This window comes from Acipenser ruthenus, chromosome 3 (genome assembly GCF_902713425.1).
Source record: "Acipenser ruthenus chromosome 3, fAciRut3.2 maternal haplotype, whole genome shotgun sequence".
Lineage (NCBI taxonomy): Eukaryota > Metazoa > Chordata > Actinopteri > Acipenseriformes > Acipenseridae > Acipenser > Acipenser ruthenus.
In genome coordinates this window covers 93,702,290-93,723,163 of record NC_081191.1, presented here as the reverse complement: position 1 = coordinate 93,723,163, position 20,874 = coordinate 93,702,290, and the positions used below count along the sequence as shown (strand labels likewise).

General features: G+C 41.1%; 1 protein-coding gene across 2 annotated transcripts; it reads left to right on the top strand.

The window, feature by feature from the left end:
• Nucleotides 1–786: 786 nt before the first annotated feature.
• Nucleotides 787–19,947, top strand: LOC117394427 (WD repeat-containing protein 86-like). 2 transcript variants are annotated; one of them, XM_033992688.3, is made up of 7 exons: nucleotides 787–1,631; nucleotides 3,639–3,780; nucleotides 5,280–5,682; nucleotides 6,649–6,726; nucleotides 13,937–14,072; nucleotides 14,973–15,076; nucleotides 18,667–19,947. In XM_033992688.3, the coding sequence occupies exons 1-7, from the start codon at nucleotides 1,430–1,432 to the stop codon at nucleotides 18,901–18,903; spliced, it is 1,302 nt and encodes a 433-aa protein (XP_033848579.3). In that variant the 5' UTR covers nucleotides 787–1,429; the 3' UTR covers nucleotides 18,904–19,947. The 2 variants fall into 2 exon arrangements, with proteins under 2 accessions (XP_033848579.3, XP_033848580.3); XM_033992689.3 differs by lacking the exon at nucleotides 6,649–6,726 and having other exon boundaries at nucleotides 788–1,631.
• Nucleotides 19,948–20,874: the final 927 nt, after the last annotated feature.

The window sequence follows — 20,874 nt, the reverse complement described above, 5'->3', positions numbered from 1 at the left end:
AAGGCAGAAAGCTGCCTGTTATTGTTAAATATTGTTTTCAGGCAACATTTAATTTTGTTTTTTTAATTTTGACATAGAGCATATTACTGTATAAAAATATTATGAAAAATAAAGAAAAAGTTTTTGTGATGATGCGCCAGGGAGGCCACAAATAGGCTGAACCCTGGAGCCAGCATTACACTTCAGCCTAAAAGTAATTTGTCAATATGGGGTTAAGAACAATAGCTGCCATTCTCTCTGAGGTGTTTTTAAGTAGACGTAGGTACCTGCGATTGGCACCATTTCACAATCACTGTTGCAGTCACCAGCTTGTCACAGCACAATGTTCTGTTGTTTACTTACACAGCATACTTTCTACAGCTGTGACCAATTCATTGTTTGCTGCTATAATAATAATAAGCTAGAAGCAATGTCCTGCTTTTTAAACAAACACAACAACACAGTACAGTGATTGTAATGGGAAATACTGTGAAATGACATGTTTTTTTGTGACGCCGAAGTTGAAAAAGGTATCTGGAAAAGTATATGTCTTAAAAAAAAAAAAAAACAGGCCTAATAATTCAATTATAATTCATAAAATTCCAGGAAATGTAGTCAAGATGTAAAAGAATAACCTTTGACCCTAAAGCACATGGTGGTTTTCTGTTTACTAAGATAGCTTTTCATACAGGTTTACTTTAGAAAAGTAATGTACGCTAGACATACATTAAAACTAACAACAAACAGTTTGAGCTATTTTTATATTTATTTTTTGCAGCGTATTTAACCGAGCCGAACAAAGACACTGTGATCTTTGACGGCCTATCTTTAGGACCGGGGGGAATCCCTGTTCAGTACAGGAGTATAGTGTTACTTGGCTTGGAGTGCGGATTTAAAGTTTGTCTCACAGTAACTATTAACAAGTCCATTGGGGCAGCATTGCGGACTGGAGCCAAGCGGGAGAAATACTCAAGATCAGATCAGCGTTCATTTCATAAACGAGGTAGCATAAAACTGAAGAACAACAAACCTTGGGAGACTGCAGTGGAAAACGAACCTAGGAAGTTAAATATTTCTGTTTAATGACCCTACGGTTGTTTTGAAGTTTTAAAATCTAATGAAATTTAAAGTCGTTGCTGTTAAACAAAGACTAGCCCAGTGAATACACGTATGTATGGCGTATGGACTATTTTATTAATTTGACTTAGAATATTTTTGCACCAGTGAGCAATTAATACAACTAGGCTACCAACAAATTGATACAAAAAATAACTTTTGAAGTGGTAAATTAAATTGTAGGTGTTTGTTCCGTGGGACTTTCATCTCCTATACGCGTTACATTGGATTCCCTTTCTGGATCAAGGTACTATCTACAGGTGCAACAAAACAAATTAAAAGTCGCTTGTGGCTTTGATGGCCGTGGTTTTCGGGTGGAGCCAGCGCGAAGTTGATGAGCCCTCATGCCGAAGCAGTGGTGATGGGGAGCGGCAGCTCCAGGTCTACTTCCCTGCGGAAAGTCTGCGCTGATCACTGCGGCGGGGTTAACTGGCTAAGCCTCAGTCCGGACGGGAGCTACCTGCTCACCTGCAGCGAGGACTGGACCGCCCGCCTGTGGAGCACTTCGGAACAGCAGTGCTGCATGATATTCCAAGGTTTGTTTATTCTGTTTGTATTTATTTATTTATTTATTTATTTATTTAGAAAAAAAATGTTATAGGCCTACTCGTGTATTTATTTTTCTTTTAGTTAAATGTGACGACGTGTGTGTGTTTGCGATAGTGATAGGATATAAAATGTGAACTTGGTGTTTCCAATTAAGGAGACAGACTTGTCCGGTGGAGTTGTTGAAACATATTTCTAAATTACTGTAAACACAACACTGGGGTTATTTCGTGTTTTGCCTTATACATGTGATAAACATAATTTGTTACAAAGAATCGTGGAATGAACGCGCGTGATTAAATCCACACGGGGCTGAATTCAAAATGAATGACTTCAGAACTCGGAGGAAGTGCATAAGACATTCAGGTGTTATTCCTGTGGTATTCAGACTGAACTCATTATGAATTTGCAGCCATTATTTTAAAGTGTTACCAAAACACTTTAGTTTCCTATATTATACCACAGTGCATACTATTGTATAGCATAGGAACTATAGTGTTTTTTTTTTTTACTGTAATATTTTATTATATAGGACAATTTTTACTGCTCATCTTGTGGGACAGGTTTATGTGACAGTTAAAAATGTCCCACTAAACATTTTGGGACTTTACCTGTGGACTCCTGCACTTTAGTGTTCTGCTGTCAGAGATGCTGTTTCAGAGTTGAGCCCTATCAGACATAATGGGACAATCTCTATGAAAAGGGTCAAGTTGCTAAAAAAAGTGTTCTATAAAGCTGATAAATAAAAATTGATGAATTAAACAGCAAACCATTAACCCCCCCCCCCCCCCCTTTTTTTCTATAGAGATCACACCTATTTTAATTTGAGATCACCTAGGACTTTAAAGTATTGTTTTATATAGGTCTGCTGTTTGAATGTTCATGCTGCATCGAGCTTGCACAATTATACAGTTTTGTACAAAGATATGCATTGCTGATCCTGGACAGTTTAACAGGTCTAATTTTTTATTTAAGAATTGATCTTAATGTGCACTGAAGAGATTCAGAGGGCATTCAGGTGGAACTGCTTCACTCAGTCAAATAAACATGTAGGCTTAAATTATCTCGACATCAGAAGATCAATACCACTCTTTACACTAGTAAGCCTGCTCCTCCTCTGACCTCTTTACCAGCAAAATCACTTGCGCTGTATTTCAAGATATTTCACGACTAAACGTATTTATTAAAGCACAAAACAGTAGCGTTGACACATTCAAAACTGATCATTTTATCTAGTTATTATACACCAAATGTTCTTCAATATTTAAATGCTTACCCAGAAAATAGTAAATTCTAAATTGTAGATTATTTTGTTTTTTATGTTCACCTTTTAAAGATATTCTGTTTTTGCCGTTGGTGAATTGTCAAACAAAGTAAAATAACGGGCACGTGAAATGTCCCCTTCTTGTACTGAACAGAGCGATCTTTAGCAGAAATATTTGTGTAACTGGTTGTGCATCAATCGGGCAAACATTTGCTTTATTGGGGAATTTTCACAGGGAACTACATGGTATGACAATAGGTAAATTTCACGGATATCATGAAATCTGTGAAGAAAATAGAGCCTTACTCATGACTCGCACCCAGTCTCAACACAAGGAGCCTCCAGGTGCATAATTAGGCAGAATCTGTCATGATGAAACCACCTGCATTTTAGTGATTTTTGTCACTAAACAACACAGGCAGACTTTATACAACGAGGGCAGCAGTAGTGATCGACATTGTCATCCATAACTATTAAAATAAAACTCAAGCCATGCATACTGGAATGAGTCTCTACACTACAGTATTGTGTAATACACTGCCGTTTCGGATCCTGTCCCCTGTCGGTGAGATGAGGCTAGGAGCGCTAAAAAAAACCCACAACGAGCCCAGCTCTTTTGCATTGTGGTTAAGACGCTCGCTTGTGGTGCGCAGGGTCACCAGTCCGCAGCCAGCCTCCGCTCTGTTACACAAAGCTTCCTTTTTATTTATTTTGTACTCTTCCCTCCTCGCAGGCCATGAGAACTACATCACTTCCTGCCACCTGGAGAACGATGCTGCGTACACGTGCAGCGCGGACCACAGCGTCCGGAGATGGGACCTGACGACAGGGGGCTGCACGGCTCTCTTCAAGGGACACTCCTCCATCGTCAACAAGTGAGTGTTGCATTGAGCAAGTGTTTGTGAAAAATGAGAAAGCAAGGCATGCAAACTGAGAGCTTTCTGTAACTTTGTATTCCATCAGATATTGCTGTATTATTGTTACGTGTTTGGTGTAGCAATCTGTACCAGGTTCGTCTTTCAAAACTATACATATGAGATCTGTACAGCAAATGGAAGTGTGCAACAGGTACCATTGTTTCACTATAAAAAAAAAATAAAAAAAAATAGTGAACATTTGTTTTTGTGATTTATAATAAGAAGTTAATATGTTGTGTGCAAGGTGTCTCTTGTTCTAACAAAAAGCATTTTGCAGAGTTTGAGCATCAGTCCCAAACTGCATCTGATACTGATAAGAGGCATATTAACTTATAGTAGATAAAAGTGAGATCGCAAATGGAGGAAATACATATTCAGTCTGGAGCTGTCTGTACAGTACGTGCTGCTTTGTGTGTTTGCCTCATTGCAGGCTGTGTCGCGTATATAGCTGTACTCATCAATTTAGATGTTTGAAACAGGGACAGCAGCTGGCTTTTTTTAAATGATTTGTGTGATTACTTGTTTGAACACCAAACCGTGACATCTTTTAAACTGCCGCTTGTCACGGAGAACTGGAATACTCTGCTTTGTTTTCTGAAAAGCCTGTCATTTTCTTGTCATGCAGATTGTCCGTGCGTGGCTCTGACTGTCACTCTCCACTGATAGAAATCTGCTCTTTAATCTCGTTCCTAATCTATCTGTTCATAGCTCTACATCCTGAGCGCTTCTTTACTGCTACTGTTCACTACAAAGGATCTACTGCATTTATTTTCTCTCTCTCTGTTTGGTGATTCATTGAGTTGGCATTCTTGGCAAATCTAATGTTGTGGAGTGTACAGGAGCTATCTGCCCTCATGGTTCAAGCTGGGTTGTTTGAATGATGTTAAATAAATGGCTGATGAAACTGTTTACACTTTTGATGAACAAAAATGATCATAAACTATTAAACAGGGCAAACAGGTGAGCAACTAGTGATGTGTTTTAATTTTCACACACACTCTAGACATAAGGAATTTAGAGACTGCTGACACTACAGTGGATTCCTTTGATTTTCAACAGGTGCATGCATTCTAATGTAGTTATTATTATTATTATTATTATTATTATTATTATTATTATTATTATGATGATTAATACGTTTATTAAAGAGCACTACAAAAAATATATATTGTAGAACTCAAAGTTTAGGTTAATTTAGAATGTCTTCAGATGAAATTTCAGAATGAATAATAATTACAAAAAGTTGTTCAATACTAATGCAAAATGTTTGTAAAGTGATTCTTGCTGTAAGCGGTACATATTTGTTTATACGGATAATATAAAATCCAAGTGATTTGCTTTTGCAGTCTTTCTCACTTTAACACTTTGCAAGATTTCAATTAGGGATATAGGTGGAATTCCTCTGTGTAGTGAATGAAACGCATTCCAGCTGGTTGGCTGTGCTCTTGTTCCTACAGAGTCCTGGTGACCCGAGGCTGTCTGTTCAGTGCTTCCTACGACCGCACCGCGCGGTGCTGGAGCGTGGAGACGGGCAGGCAGCTCCAGGAATTCCGTGGACACCGCAACTGTGTGCTCGCTCTCGCCCACTTCTCCTCCCAGGACCTCCTTCCCGAGCAGGTCAGAGACTTCCTGGTCACAGGCAGCACTGACTGCACCCTCAAACTCTGGCTCGTGTCCGACGGGCGCTGCTACCGGACTCTGCGTGGGCACAGCGGGGCCATCCTCTGTCTGGCACTGGACACAGCAAACAAGGCACTGTTCTCCGGGAGTACGGACTGCACTGTGCGCAGATGGGACCTCGCTACTGGAGAACAGACCAAGGTCTTTCGAGAGCATCAGGGCTCTATCATATGCTTGGAGGTAAGAACCACAGTGAGACGATTACCACCTTCAGCACTTAATGTTAAGGTATCCTAACCAAACTTGAAATTGTGTCAGTGTTACCTTGAGTATACGGTAGCGTACTCTGGTTAAATATGGTGTGGAACCTCAGTAACAAAACCAAGATATGATGTCAATGACATGGATCATGGCGCATAAGTGGCCTCTCACTATATTGAGATGCAAGCTTCATCCAGGCCTGTATAAGTGTGTGTTTAACAGTACAACTGCATGGTATTTACAGTTAGGCTTGACGCTCCATAATACATTATTGGCTCCGATTGGCTGAAATGACCTTGAGCATTGTATAGTTGCATATGTCTTTGATTTATACTCGATGTTTAAAAGCTGTTGGGAACCTTCACAACTGTACGTTGCTTTTTCGCTGGAGAATAAACAACGCGTTTATGAGCTATTCTGTACCAGCAACGTTCTAAGAAAGAGAAGATGTGTGAATTGCTAAAATCAAAACGACGAACACCAGTGTTCTTGCAAGGTGTGCAAGAATAACAACTGGTGTTTTCCAGTGAACTGCACTGCCATGAAACAGGCTTAGCAAGGCATCGGCACCAACCCAGGAAAGACCGCTGGTGTAACGGGCAGTGCTGTGTGATCCACGCCGTTACGGATTCTGTCCTGTCCCGTCAGTGAGATCAGATTAAAAGCTCTAAAACCACGAATGCAGACGAGCCCGGCTCTTCTGCATTGTGGTAAAGATGCTCTCTTGTGGTGCGCGAGGTCACTGGTTCTCACCCAGCCCCTGCCCTGTTACACTGGACGCAGGCAGTATTCTTGGAACAAGAACGTTTATATCTGGTAAGTTCTGCAGACATTTCTGTCTTGATCTTTCTATATGTTTGTGTTATGTTGTACCAAGCTATAGCACCCTGTGGAGGAATGTGTCTTTGTTTAAATGGATGATGTGATTCTTCTGTACCATTCCAGATACCTGATGAAAAGATAGGAGGAGATTTGTGTGCCACTATAGCCCTTCATCCACCCTGTTGCAGTGAGGAGGCAATAGTAAGAGTTCTCATACGGGACTGTTTAGACTGTACTGTAAACAGTTTGAAATGTTCTGTACACTGTGTGTCCTTCCTAGTTCTATAATGACATGCTATGGTTTAATCGCCATCACAGGGAGCATTTTAAAGTGTTACTGCGGGGTAAATGTTCAGGGTTAACAGGAGTAGAAGCATTTCTTTTGTTAGAACAAACCTCAAAGCTGTGCCATCTGTTTACATGTGTTCTCAGTTCCAGGAATGCATTCTGTGTGGAATGTTTAGCCTGCTTTAGTGGGTTGCTGGAAGTGCACAGTTCTGTGCAAATAACATCTGCAGGTCAGAAACACTTTCGGTTGCAGTAACAGAACTTGAGCTATGGTTTTCTCATGCCACTACTGGTCGATCTTACATTTTGCTTTTAGAAATCTGATGGTTCCCAACGCTGGGCACAGACGCATGTGATTCACTATTTAATCACTGTTCAATTTCAGGGATGAAAAGAAGACTCCCATTGCAAAGCACTTTGATCCATTCCTAATTTTACTACGAGTTTAATAAGACACTCCTGAGCTTGTTACCTGTACATGCTGTGGCTAATCAAGCTCTTAGTAAAACCTGGAATGGGTAAAACCTGATGTGCAATAGGAGTCTGATTTCTATCCCTGGGCTTTATTATGAATCCCCACATATGATCAGTAACAAATTACACATGCTAACTCTCTGGAAACATACAATACAGGTAGGTTTGCATAAGGCCTCATTACTGAGCATCTCCTGCTTACTTATAGAGGCCTGTATACAAGCAGCCCGCATCTTATGAGGTCTCTCTCCATCTCTTCACTGGTTAAGGATTAGAGCCTCAGCTTCTTAAAGTCACAGTGCTATTACAGGGGAAGATCACATATGCCCCAACAAGTCAGTCCAGTATTGAATACTTTTAAGAAGTCTGTTTATAGCCAGCTCTCAAATCCATACCTGTTGCCTCTTTTATTCATTCAGAGAGCAGCATTCCTTTGCAGCTTAATCGCTGCTAAGGCACTTAATTCTCTCACTTTTTTTTTTATTCCTGTGTGATTGACTGCCAGGTAACTGATTGTTTTAATTAGCTTGGAGACTTGGGTGGGTTTAGTTTTAGCATACAGTGCATAAGATGCATTCTTCTTTAATCTGTGCATTAATGTGCAGCTCAGGGAGGTGCTGGTGCTGAAGAAAAAATGACCCACGAAGCCACAGACACTGAGCTGTTCTGAAGCCAACGGGAGGGAGATGCACAATGAGGAAATGCACTAAAGACTAACCTGTTGGAGGCCTGGGCTCATACAAACAGGGATGGGAATAAGCCTCCTATTGCATTGCAGTTTGGGCTCATACAAACAGGGATGGGAATAAGCCTCCTATTGCATTGCAGTTTGGGCTCATACAAACAGGGATGGGAATAAGCCTCCTATTGCATTGCAGTTTGGACTCCTACAAACATGGGTGGGAATTGCAGTTTCACCCATTACATGTTTTTAATGCAAGCCTGGTTAGCAACAGTGTGTCTTATTAAACTCCTAGTAAAACCAGGAATGGATAAACTGCTATGCAATGAGAGTCTTTATTTCCATCCCTGTACAAAGTGCAACACAAGTGTACAGTTGGCTTGTGAGACCCATAAGGACTGAATAGCAGTTGTGGTTATTCTGGATGCAGCATAAGCAGTTAGGAACAGCTCTGGGTGACTGATCTATCTTGAAGCTTGGTTGCAATGGTTAGTTTTTAGCTGCCATCTCTAAATTAGCATCTTAATTCTTTCCGGTCAGGTAGCATCAAGTTGCGCACAATAAAAGTCTAAAAATAAAATTTTAAATCGTTTGTAAAATGCCTACTGCAGCTGTAATTTGTTCAATCGAATTACCGAGACCAGAAGTAAATAATATGCAGTTGTTTATAACAAACTTCATAGGACTGATATTGTGAGTATTCACTGTGGAGATGGATAACCCGAGTGTCGTTCTGCTTCACTGGCTGGCTGGATTTGAATGACAGGTTACTTCATCTTCATTCCTGCAGGCACAGGAATGCTTTTGCAGCCTTATTTACACATGTGCTCAGTCCATGTATTTCTTTTTTTCTTAAATCAAAAGGATTGCTCAGGTCACCCTGCTTGAGGCATGTGAAGTAAAATTGTTCACAATTGACAAAGGATGCATGTGCAACACTGTGAAGGTCAGATTATGACAGCAGCTCGCTAAAGTAAAAAAAAAAAAAAAATGCAAACATGATTAAGAATAAGCATTACTTTGAAAGAAAATCTGTGAAAGGGTTTATTTCTGGAAATGTTGACTTCCAGGCACATGTGACTAACAAACTTAAAAGCATGATGTTGATACCTGTCTAGACACAGAGACATGTGTTCCTCCTTCCTACACAATCCCATCATTAAGCAGAATTCACTGTAGCTACAGTCAAAAGATCACAATACAATCCTCTGCTTGTATAGTGCCTTTCATGTGGAGGTGCTGATCTGATCAGACAGCTGTTACCAGTAGATCATTATTAAAGTCTGGTTTGTATTTGTATTTTAATGAATCAGACTAACAGATTTCTTTAGAGGGAGTTCCCTTATCTTAGTGTGTAATTACTAAACATCCCGCTGCCCCAGACAAGAATGAAGAAACTGTTCCTGTTAGTGCTGCTTGTGAAAGGGATGCATGACTCAAAATATTATAAGAGGTTTAGGTATTTATTACTCATCTTTGTGAGTTTTTCAAAACATTGGAGATGGTCAGTAGTCAAAACTGTCTTTATGCTTTGAAAGTGGAGCAGTGCTTTTTTTGTCAAGGTTATTTAAATGATGCCTTATTTGAATTCTTCTGAAGTGCTCAATTGTGAGAATATTGAAGAGATAAGGATGTATTTTGACATTTTATAGAGACCTGATTGTATAACCGCGTTGTTTAATACAGCGTTTCTCAACCTTTTCCACCTCAAGGCCCACTTAGTTATCTGGCCCATGAGTGAAGGCCCACACATGTGATCAGCGCCTCGATAGCACCCCCACCAGGCATCAATACATTAAAACTCTGATGTCTTTATTATTATTTTATTTTTTCTTAGCAGGCACCCTTTATATTGATGTGTTGTATATTATTTTGCACTAAATCGAATTATACAATAAGTTAGTAAATCCTCACAATAACTAAAAATATATATTTTTATAGCTACTTACCAGTTGTTAGTGAGACACTTGTGCTTGCTTCTGGTCAATTATGTGATCCAGTCTTGGGACAATTAGAGACAGGCCGTTAAAGTTATACAGAGCTTATTTCTAAATTTTAGTCTTTGTGACAGTCACAGTTGAAAATCCTGACTCGCACAGGTAAGTGGTGAAAAGAAACTTGATTGCCCTCTGTGATAGTGCTGGGTATTCACTTCCCACTGAAATCCAAAAAGTAGCAAGGCCAGCTTTTGAAAACGGGAGTTTTAGGCTGCTGTCAGCTGATAGTTCCATCAGCTGGGTTTCCAAGGCTGAGAGGGCAACGTCTGAAGCAACAGGATCTACTGAGAATGGGTCCAAAATCCAAAGGCTGCCATTCCGGGGATCTTCTGAGAAATAATCTGACAATTTCTCTGACAGTTGAGTTAAATGCTGACATACAACTTTGGAGCTGTCAATGTGGGGATGTTCGCCCCTCTTTAACTTCTCTTAAATCCCTCAATTTTGTCAACCACTAAGAACACACTGCTGTTTTTTCCATGAATTGACAGATTCAGTTGGTTTACATTGTCAAATATGTCAGACAAGTAAGCAAGCTTTGCTAAAAACAGAGTCAGTATAATGTACTGCCATGGGACATTTTTTCTCTTCAAGAAATGTATGAACCTTCATTTCAAACAAGCGGTTCTGCACTTTCCCTTTGGAAAGCCACCTGACTTCACAATGAAATAGTAATTGCACATGATCAGACTCCATGCTCTCACACAATGCTGCAAAGCATCTGGAATTCAAGGCATTATTTTGTATGTAGTTCACAGTAAAGTTGTGTTGGAAACATCTGTATATTCATCCAGCTGTCTTGTGAAAAAACTGGCTTTTATTTATCATTTCCAAAAGTTGACTTTCAATGTCATCACTAATATCCACTATTCTTCTAGCGACAGTGTCATTTGAAAGGGGAATGCCCTGAATTTTTTTGCTGCTGCGTCACCAAGTATTTCACGACAAATGTCCACATCACTTGGCAAAATAAGCTCTTCTCCAATTCTGTAGGCTTTTTTACAGTGGGCGATAGAGGCTGCAACAAGGTAAGATGCTTTCAGGGCTTTTTTAGAATGGGTTGCGAGTGAACTTAGACATCTGTTGACATTTTAGCTGATCTCGCTTCCTTTCAAAATATTCTTTTGGCTTTCCAACACACCCAGGGTGTTTAGTTTGCAAATGCCTTTCCAGCTTTGAAGGCTTTAGTGCTTCATTGGACAACACCTCACCACATTCAACCCACTGAGGCCTTGGCTCTGGATCACCCGTTGTTGTAAAACAATGTAGTTGGGATTGTACTTTCTCGACTTTCCAGCTACTCCAGAAGTCTCTCCACCATCACTAACCTTTCTTTTGAAAAAACGCTCCATCTTCTGATATATTTTCCTAGCCTTTTATCTTGTATTGTCATGCGTGGCATGTAGTTTGTTGTGTGTGTTTGTGGTTTTTTTAATTCTCTTACTAGCACGAGCCATTTGATTTACGTTCCTACGTCACTGAATGACGTTTTACACATGTAAATTCCAGAATGTAGTACTATTGTCTGTACTTTCTTTTTGTGTCTGTTGTAATTCTTTTCAGCATAAAACAAAAAAATCAATGTATGAGAGTGTGCTATGACTGTCTGTCTGTTTCGCTTTCCCGGTCTGCCTGCAGCCCATTACCTTGTATTTAGCGGCCCACCGGATGAGAAACACTGGTTTAATACATGCTGGTTGAAATGTTTTGGATTATGAGGGTAGACTTAAGCTGAGGGAACGCAGCCATTTTGTGGCTTGGACCTTCATTTCAGGAGACAGGTTTCAGGCCACTGCATGGCACACCAGGGGAGACTTTGGGTGTGATGCAGCAAAGTTGCCTCAAACTAGGTGTCCTAGAGCGAGTTTTCAAGCTACTGGTCCTGAAAAAGTGGCTTTGTGTTTCCTCAGCTTAAGGGCTCAATTGTCACCATTTGTAAGTTCCTAACTGAAATATGATTGTATAATGATATACAAGTTAAGTTTACAGGCACCTATTGAATTACCTTTGTAATATTTCATGTTTTATTTACTCTGTATCTGTAGGGTATGCTATGGTAAATCTTAGTCACTGCACTGAAACATTACCAGTCATTCGTTTTAAACAATGACGATGATGGCAGGTGTTTTTGAAAGGATGAATTCTGCTATTTTGGACAACCTGTCTGTCTCCCAACATGTCCAGTGTAGTGAGGGACTGCTGTACATGATTCTCTCTATTAGTTTGGGACAAGCTGTCTGATCACTGCCCTAGGTAATCAGAACAGTCATTCAGTCTTTTTCTTTCGTCTCCTGTGTTTAATACTGTTATTATAACTAAACATCCTGTCACAGTCAGACCAGTTCTTCATGGTTCTGCAGTTCACTTTTATAACAGTTGGTTTCTTTGTATTGTATTGTATTGTGTGTCAGTCAGACACTGCTTTGAAATGAAAACAGTAAAGAAGCAGCATTCTCAGCCTGCGATGATTCTCTTTCCTGAGTGCTATACTGGGTGGTCAGCGTTCAGCCTCCTCCCCTGGGTCACATTCAGCTCTAATAGAGCACTGTTGCCTTGATGTTGGTATAAATCCAAGTGCTGCAGAGCCTGGAGCCCTCCTGCTGTGTAAATCCACAAATCTTCCCCCTGCCTGCGAGCTCTTCTAATAAAATGAACTACCACTGTGAGAATGGACTCTGGACTCTGGACTCTCTGCTGTCTTTAACGGCCTGTAGGACTCCTGTGAAAAGAAGTGCTTTTATCGCTGATCAAGTGGCTTTTAAAATTGTGACATTTCTTAGTGGCTCGAGTTACACAAAGAACAGAAAACTATTAAAAATAAATAAATCCTCAACAGAAATGATGCCTGCACTGTAGAAAGTTATGGGGTTGGATCGGCAACAGTGTGAGGTTGTGCATTTGAAACGTGATAAGCATGCAGTCTGGTTTGAGTGAGACAAGGAAGATAAAGTCTGAATGTGCTCAGTCAGTCCTGGAAGCTATACTTGTGTCAATATCACTGTTGTGAATTCAAATAATGAACTGTGTAATTCATTGATTCACAGCTTTCTTGGTTTTGGAAAATGTGTTTAGAAAAGAATAGAAGCTGCATTTTTACATCCTGGAAATGTGATGTCAGCCGCGCACTCTTATTGGCTTATCCTAATCACTATCCAACCGCTGTGCTAAATATGTTCTGATGATTTCAATTGATTCTCATTTCAATTGGCATTCTTGTCTTGCAAATCCATCAAAACATTTTGTTTACAGAGTGTGTGGCAATGGAAGCGACAGAAGATTTCAGAGATCATATTTGACAAGGTTGAGGACTTGAGGTTATAGAATGGATAGGGGAGAACTAGATCTAGTTTGTCCCATCTGGTGTCATTGTTTTGTAGAGTTACTGCACACCAGACACGATGCGACAAAATTAATAGAACCTATACTTTTTACTCTTTTACACCAGAGGCAATACTTGAGCCACACAAAAAATAGGAGTGAATCCTATTTTTTTGTGATTTCTTCGAATGACAACGAGGGAATCGAGCAATCGGAGAACAGCTTCAATGCACGGTGACAGACTTGGTTTCAGCAGTATCCAGAATGACGGAGGAAAAAATAATGTATTATATAAACTCTGATTAGCTGAGAAGATGCCATGAATTAATCATACTGAAATATAAATCCTGTGTGAAGCAAAACCTGTGTGCTGCATTACCATATGTGATTTCCCAGTTTTAAAAAGTACAGTAGTGTGCCCATTTATAAGAACACCCCATTGCTTCTGTTTTGGTTTGTTGTGCATATGAAATCAAACCACTGAAACTCTTGGAAGATAGGCAAATTAGTGATTGTGTAATTTATTTGATTAATAGGCCACACATGCAATTAATTTAAAATATTAAGAGAAAAGGAACACATAGCCACAAATGGTAAAATGCATGACACTTTGTATACGTCGTTTACAATGCCTAATTGTCTTGTTTTTCAGCTTGTTAGTCAGCAATTGTACTCTGGGAGTGCAGACCGAACAGTCAAGTGCTGGCTGCTGGATTCAGGGAAGTGTGTTCGGACCTACAAGTCTCATAAGCGCACTGTCAGTGCAATCAGATACCACAGTGGACTATGTAAGTGCTACAAATATAACCTGGAGGACTTTTAACCAATAATAATATTGTTAATGCCAAATCTTTTGCACAAACAGCCTTGCTATTAACACATTAAATTGGGTCCAAGAGTTAATGCTGTTGTTGCCAGTTTATTCTCTGTTGCTTAATAAAAAGCATGCAGCCTCCCACTTGTTCCAGTGGAAAGCAGCACAGTTGAATAGGTAACTTTCTTCCACAGTGGCCTGCTTTAGCTGTTGCTTTTAGGGTCCTATGTTACAGTTCATTAGCCATGGTTGCTTAGCGATGTTGAACTTGCCTGAGGTTGTATTCACAGCTTTCAGTCCCTAAGCACATGTCCTTCCTTAACATGCTGAAGTAATAAAGGCAGGTTTTGAATGGGAGCTGGCGACTCTGCAAGAAGCAAGGGGTACGTGCTGAGCAGCACAATGGCAACATCCTTGAAAACTGGGTGTTAAAGTTGAACTCCAGTATTAAAAAATATATGTATATATAAATACCCCTTTTTATTCCTGATGCACAGGCTTCAAAGCTGTACTTTTAATGAGTTAAAATCAGAACTGGTGCGATTGCTGTTCGACTTTTCATTGCTCTGTAATGTGTATACTGTCAGTAATGTTTGGGGGGGGGGGGGGGAGGAGGAGGGGACGCACACATGCACGTTTTCACTGTCAGTTTCACTATTTCATCACTGTTCTATTTCAGGAATGAAAATGACTCCCATTGCAAAGCAGTTTGATCCATTCTTGGTTTTACTATGAGTTTAAAAAGGCACACACCTGAGCTTGTTACCTACACACTGTGGCTAATAGCTCGCAGTAAAACCTGTAATGGGTGAAACTGCTATGCAATAGGTGTCTTATTTCCATCCCTGTACGGTATTTAATTATTGTTTTGCAGTATTTACAGGAAGCGGTGATGCCTGTGCCAGAGCCTTTGATACCAAATCAGGGGTCTTAAGAAGAGTGTTTAGGGGGCACACCTTCATCATTAATTGTATACAGGTGAGGGGTTTTATTACCTTTACAAAGACATGGATCTTCCTTCACTAACATTCTTAATGTCACCCCCTTTGAGAGAAGTGCACTTATTTTTTTTCTTTTTTTTTATGTAGTAGTCGCCAATTAGTTTTTTGTTTGTAGTTTTTCTCCCAATTTAATAGTTTCCAATTATTTTTTAGCTCAGCTCACCGCTACCACCCCGCGCTGATTTGGGAGTGGCGAAGACGAGCACACGCTGTCCTCCGAAGCGTGTGCCGTCGCCTGACCGCCTTTTTTCACCATGCAGCCACCCAGAGCTACAGCGTCGGACAACGCAGCTCTGGGCAGCTTACAGGCAAGCCCGCAGGCGCCCGGCCAGACTGCAGGGGTCGCTGGTTCACGGTGAGCTGAGAGCCGTGGTCGACCTAACCCTCCCTCCTCCCGGATGGCGCTCGGCCAATTGTGCGCCCCCCCCCGGGAGCTCCCGTCCTCGGTCGGCAAAGGAATAGCCTGGACTCGAACCGACGACGTCCAGACTATAGGGCACATCCTGCACTCTACGCGAGTGCTTTTATTAGATGCGCCACTCGGGAGCCCTGAGAAATGTGCACTTCTGTAGGAATAGCTGTAGGGAGATATTCCCCTTCCTCAAGTGCACAGCCATCGTTTTGGTTATTCAATTGGTGCGTGTGCTTTATTTGTGACCTGCTGATGCTGTGTAAGTTTGGGGGCCGATATAATCAGATAGTATTTAACTGGTTCTCGAGTACAGATGCAACAAATGTATATTGCATGCACACCACTGGCACACTGAGAAGCACAGAGACCGACCGGATTCATTCCGCTGCTATGTTTTAAACACTGTTCCTATTAAATGCTGATAGGTGATTTTTTTCCCCTGAGGCTTATTTCCTCTTCTGTCTCTCTGGGGAAGATTGCCATGGAAACAAGGTTAGAGCAAACGAAAATAAACATGGAAATGCATGCATTTGAACGCAGTGTTCTAAAATGTAAATGTCTTTAGCAGATAAAAGTGCATTAACTGAGGCCCTGTTTGTTACCTAGCCATTGCCAGGCGTATAACAATAAAACCATTGTTCTAAATGTCACCTGAGGGTAAAATACATGCATACATTTTGTTTGTTTTTAATTTCTTAAAACCACAAGAGGGCGGCTGACATTCATTTTAATTTGGGCATTCAGTTCTATAATAAAAATAAAAAAAATAATAATAATTGAAATTAATCAGATCAAAATTGCTCAACAGTGAAGTGGCTCTCCTGCAAATTTCTTTTAGGAACCATCGAGAGAATCAAACCGTAGAAACGGCATTTATCACAGATTTGTGTTTATCACTGTCAGCACTACATAGAGTAACGTTATAGAAATATAACCTCAGGATTACTAATTCAATCCTGATTTAATGAGTCCTGGACTACCTTCCCTGAATTACCATTAGGGCGTGCAATATAATAGATTACTAATGCAATAGATTCTGTGGTGGGTTCACAGACCCTGATTTAACACGAGTCTTGGACTACCTTCCCTAAATTAGCATGATCAGTGTTAATCGGGGGCTGAGAAACCTTAGGATAGTGTTTTTATATTGAAAGTTGATTTGAATGTGACTTGCTCTTTTGAGTGGAGTTACTGTATCTTTTGAAAGAGCTAATAAGACCTGTGTACTCAGTATTTAATTTGTAAACAAAGGTGCTGGATCTTATAATTAAGGAAGAGGAATAGCTTTTTTTTCTAGCTCTAATGTACTGGCACCATGGTTTACAGTAGTTTCCACAGATGCTTCTGATCTTGTGGGTTTCATGTCTTATTGTTGGTGTCGGTAGCTGCATGCCCATCTTTGCCTGCCACCTTTTAACATAATCCTCAGGTCTGAACAATACCAGTGGCAGTTCAACCAGCAGGATATATTGACTAGTCCTATAACCCATTTATGTAATTGGTAGTAAGGTGGTAGTAAAACAGCTTTTGGCACATCTGGACGCTAGTTCTTCTTTACACCCTATGCAGTTTGGGTTTAGAGCAAAACACTCCACAGAAACAGCTAACAGTTATTTTTTTAGAAAGGATTAAATCTGAGCTTGATAAAGGTGGAGTTGTTGGAGCTGTATTCCTGGATCTGAAGAAAGCTTTCGATACGGTTAATCATACTGGTTTACTGTCTAAGGTGTCTAAATTGAACCTGTCTGGTCAGGCACTGAAATAGATGGAGTCTTACTTGTCGGATAGAAAACAAAGTGTTAAAATAAGCAATAGTCAATCAACGTTTAAGAACTGTACTTTGGGGGCCCCACAGGGATCTATATCAGGGCCTTTATTATTTCGTCTCTACATTAATGATCTACCTTTGATCTGTCCAGAAGTCAATATCCAAATGTATGCTGATGATACAGTGATGTATGTAAGTGCGAAAACTAGCCAGGAAGCAGCTACAATATTAACAGCTGTTATGGTAGAGGTGTCAAAGTGACTTGATCACTCTTGCTTGAGTTTGAATGTGAGTAAAACAGTGGGAATGTGTTTTTCTATTAGACAAAATATAATGCAGAATCAGTTTACCATTTTTGTAAAGGGGGAAATGATTAGCACTGTCTCAGAATTTAAGTATTTAGGTATTGCACTATTATTATTATTATTATTATTTATTTCTTAGCAGACGCCCTTATCCAGGGCGACTTACAATCGTAAGCAAAAACATTTCAAGCGTTACAATACAATTAATACAATAAGAGCAAGATTCGCACCTTGCCTTTAGGAAACACATAAAGGTAATCAAAACCTGAAATTTAACCTGTCCAATTTTAGATGTATTCAAAACTATTTACCTACTACTGCTGCTAAGATGTATTTGCACTCTATGATTTTATCCCATATGTCCTACTGTATAACTATATGGTCACAGGCTGGGTCAACTATGTTACAACTACTTCACTCTATACAAACAGTGTTCTAGATAAAAAGCCAGTAAAATATCATCAGTGTCACATTCTTAAGAAATATAATATGTTAAGTTTTGATAATTTTATTCATTTCTCCAATGTCTGATTTTTAAGTCTCTACATAAACTGCCCCCCCTGCCCCTAAGGGAATTTGTTCAGCCCTGCTCAGTAAAAGCTGTTAGAGTCACTTGATCAACCACTAAAGGAGACTGTATAGTGTCTCGACGTCAAACCAAGTTTGCACAAACCGCTTGCTCAATCAAGGGTGCCATGTTCTGGAATACGCTACCAGACTTCATGAAAAACATATCGGACGACAAGAGTTTTTTTAACAGAACTGAAAAAATGGTTGAAACAGGACCAGCTTTGTGACCATGTCTAGTCCCCTCCATTTGTTGACTTGCTTTTATTGTATTTTATAGTTTTTTATTGTTATTTCTAATTGTATTTTTATTTTAGTATTTTTAATTGAATTTTATTGTTGTTTTATTGTTATTATTGTTTTTGTAGTTGTTAGTTTGTGGGACTACCAATGTAAATTAGCTGTAGCTAACTTGGGTGCGATGCATCGTATGTTTTAATCATGAATGTTTTTATTGCACATGACCCCAGGAAACAAAAAAGATTCCAATCCAGTTCACTGTTCTCATGTTCCAGATTCACAACCAGCTGCTCTACACCGTCTCCCACGATGGTACTTTACGAGTCTGGGATGTGTGCAGTGTTTTAGAGCAGGACAAGGAAACCCCAAGAAAGAATTCCCAGAAAGGCAGCCTAACCAGGTTGTGCAACAACAAGGTGGACTGCATGTGGGGCTCCCAGGCCCAGAGGACAGAGCGGAGCTCCCAGGCTGAGAGAGAACTCCGAGAACAAGAGAGCATCGAGCTCGTCTGACAGCAGCCCCGAGGACAGAGCGGAGCTCCCAGGCTGAGAGAGAACGAGAGGGCATCGAGGACAGAGTGGAACTCCCAGGCTGAGAGAGAACGAGAGGGCATCGAGGACAGAGTGGAACTCCCAGGCTGAGAGAGAACGAGAGGGCATCGAGGACAGAGTGGAGCTCCCAGGCTGAGAGTGAACGAGGGCATCAAGCTCGTCTGACAGCAGCCCGGAGGACAGAGCGGAGCTCCCAGGCTGAGGGAGAACGAGAGGGCATCGAGGACAGCAGAGCTCCCAGGCTGAGAGAGAACGAGAGGGCATCGAGGACAGAGCAGAGCTCCCAGGCTGAGCGTGAATGAGGGCATCAAGCTCGTCTGACAGCAGCCCGGAGGACAGAGCGGAGCTCCCAGGCTGAGAGAGAACGAGAGGGCATCGAGGACAGAGTGGAGCTCCCAGGCTGAGAGAGAACGAGAGGGCATCGAGGACAGAGTGGAGCTCCCAGGCTGAGAGAGAACGAGCATCGAGGACAGAGTGGAGCTCCCAGGCTGAGAGAGAACAAGAGGGCATCGAGGACAGAACGGAGCTCCCAGGCTGAGAGTGAATGAGAACGAGAGAGCATCAAGGACAGAGGGGAGCTCCCAGGCTGAAGAGAACGAGAGGGCATCAAGGACAGAGTGGAGTTCCCAGGCTGAGAGAGAACGAGAGGACAGAGTGGAGCTCCCAGGCTGAGAGAGAACAAGAGGGCATCAAGGACAGAGGGGAGCTCCCAGGCTGAGCGTGAACGAGAGGGCATCGAGGACAGAGCAGAGCTCCCAGGCTGAGAGTGAACGAGGGCATCAAGCTCGTCTGACAGCAGCCCGGAGGACAGAGCGGAGCTCCCAGGCTGAGAGAGAACGAGAGGGCATCAAGGACAGAGCGGAGCTCCCAGGCTGAGAGTGACCGAGAACGAGAGGGCATCGAGCTCTTCTGACAGCTGCCCCAAAGACATGTCTCTATGGAAGACTTTCATAAATTTTATTGTACTAAATAATTATTATATAAAAAGTTTTATTTTAAATACAACAGTCTGTACAGTGTTTGTGTGTGTGGGGGGGGGGTTAATTAATTTTTAGAACCCTGAAATCTTTTTGTATTTTGGGGTGGAACATTCACTTAAGCCAAACCCAATCTGAAGAAGGGTCCTAACATATACCTGAAGTACATTTGATTTCCCAAGTTGTTTTTCTGTGTGTGATGAGTGGTTATTTTTAAACCCAGATGATACTTTGGAGAGAGGACTATATTCAAGTATTTTTGTTTTCAAGTACATTGGCTTATAACATTCTTACGATAGAAGGTGAGAGCACCAAACTCACAACAATACAATTCAATGCAGTTCTCAAGTGTTTTTCTTTTCTAATGAGAGCCAAGGCTGTTCTTTTAGCATGCCCCAGTGCTCCTCCCCAGTTTAGAATGCCCAGCAATGTTAAGTGACCAAAGTAATCCACACAACAGTTCAGGAGAACCGAAGGTCAGCGAGTGCCCTCTGATCCTACAACTAAGCCAATTCCCTCTTCACACTACCCAGGAGCTCCAGGGTGAATGCTGCCATGCTCCTGGCCCCTAACGCTCAGCCATGCAGGTGTGTGCTTTGAGCTTCTGGGCTCCTGGACAGTAGGGTCCTTCTCTGTAGTACGGTAAGTAGAATCAGTCCTATCAATATGTGCCTCCCGAACCCCAAGGAGCTCCAGAATGAATGCATTGCTCCCCGTGGAATCCCCTATGAATATTGACAGCTTTGTTCTATGCTTATATTGGGTGTATTTGATCCCTGAGAGAAACATTATTAAACATTATTAAAGACATTATTAGATGCTTACATTTTAGCAAGGCAATGTATTCCATTGACGATTGACATCCATTCCATTATACTGTTTATAGCATGTGACCCGCGAGAAGTACTGATTAGCACATTTGTTTTGTCAGCGGATCTGGATTCTTTAAGCGGAC

What these genes read in the sequence shown, in the direction of transcription:
- LOC117394427 (XM_033992688.3), top strand. Translation starts at nt 1,430, where the DNA reads ATGAGCCCTCATGCCGAAGCAGTGGTGATGGGGAGCGGCAGCTCCAGG. An exon ending in CACTCCTCCATCGTCAACAA is followed by an intron (nt 3,781 to 5,279) that starts GTGAGTGTTGCA and finishes TTGTTCCTACAG; the next exon opens with AGTCCTGGTGACCCGAGGCT. An exon ending in GTTGCAGTGAGGAGGCAATA is followed by an intron (nt 6,727 to 13,936) that starts GTAAGAGTTCTC and finishes CTTGTTTTTCAG; the next exon opens with CTTGTTAGTCAGCAATTGTA.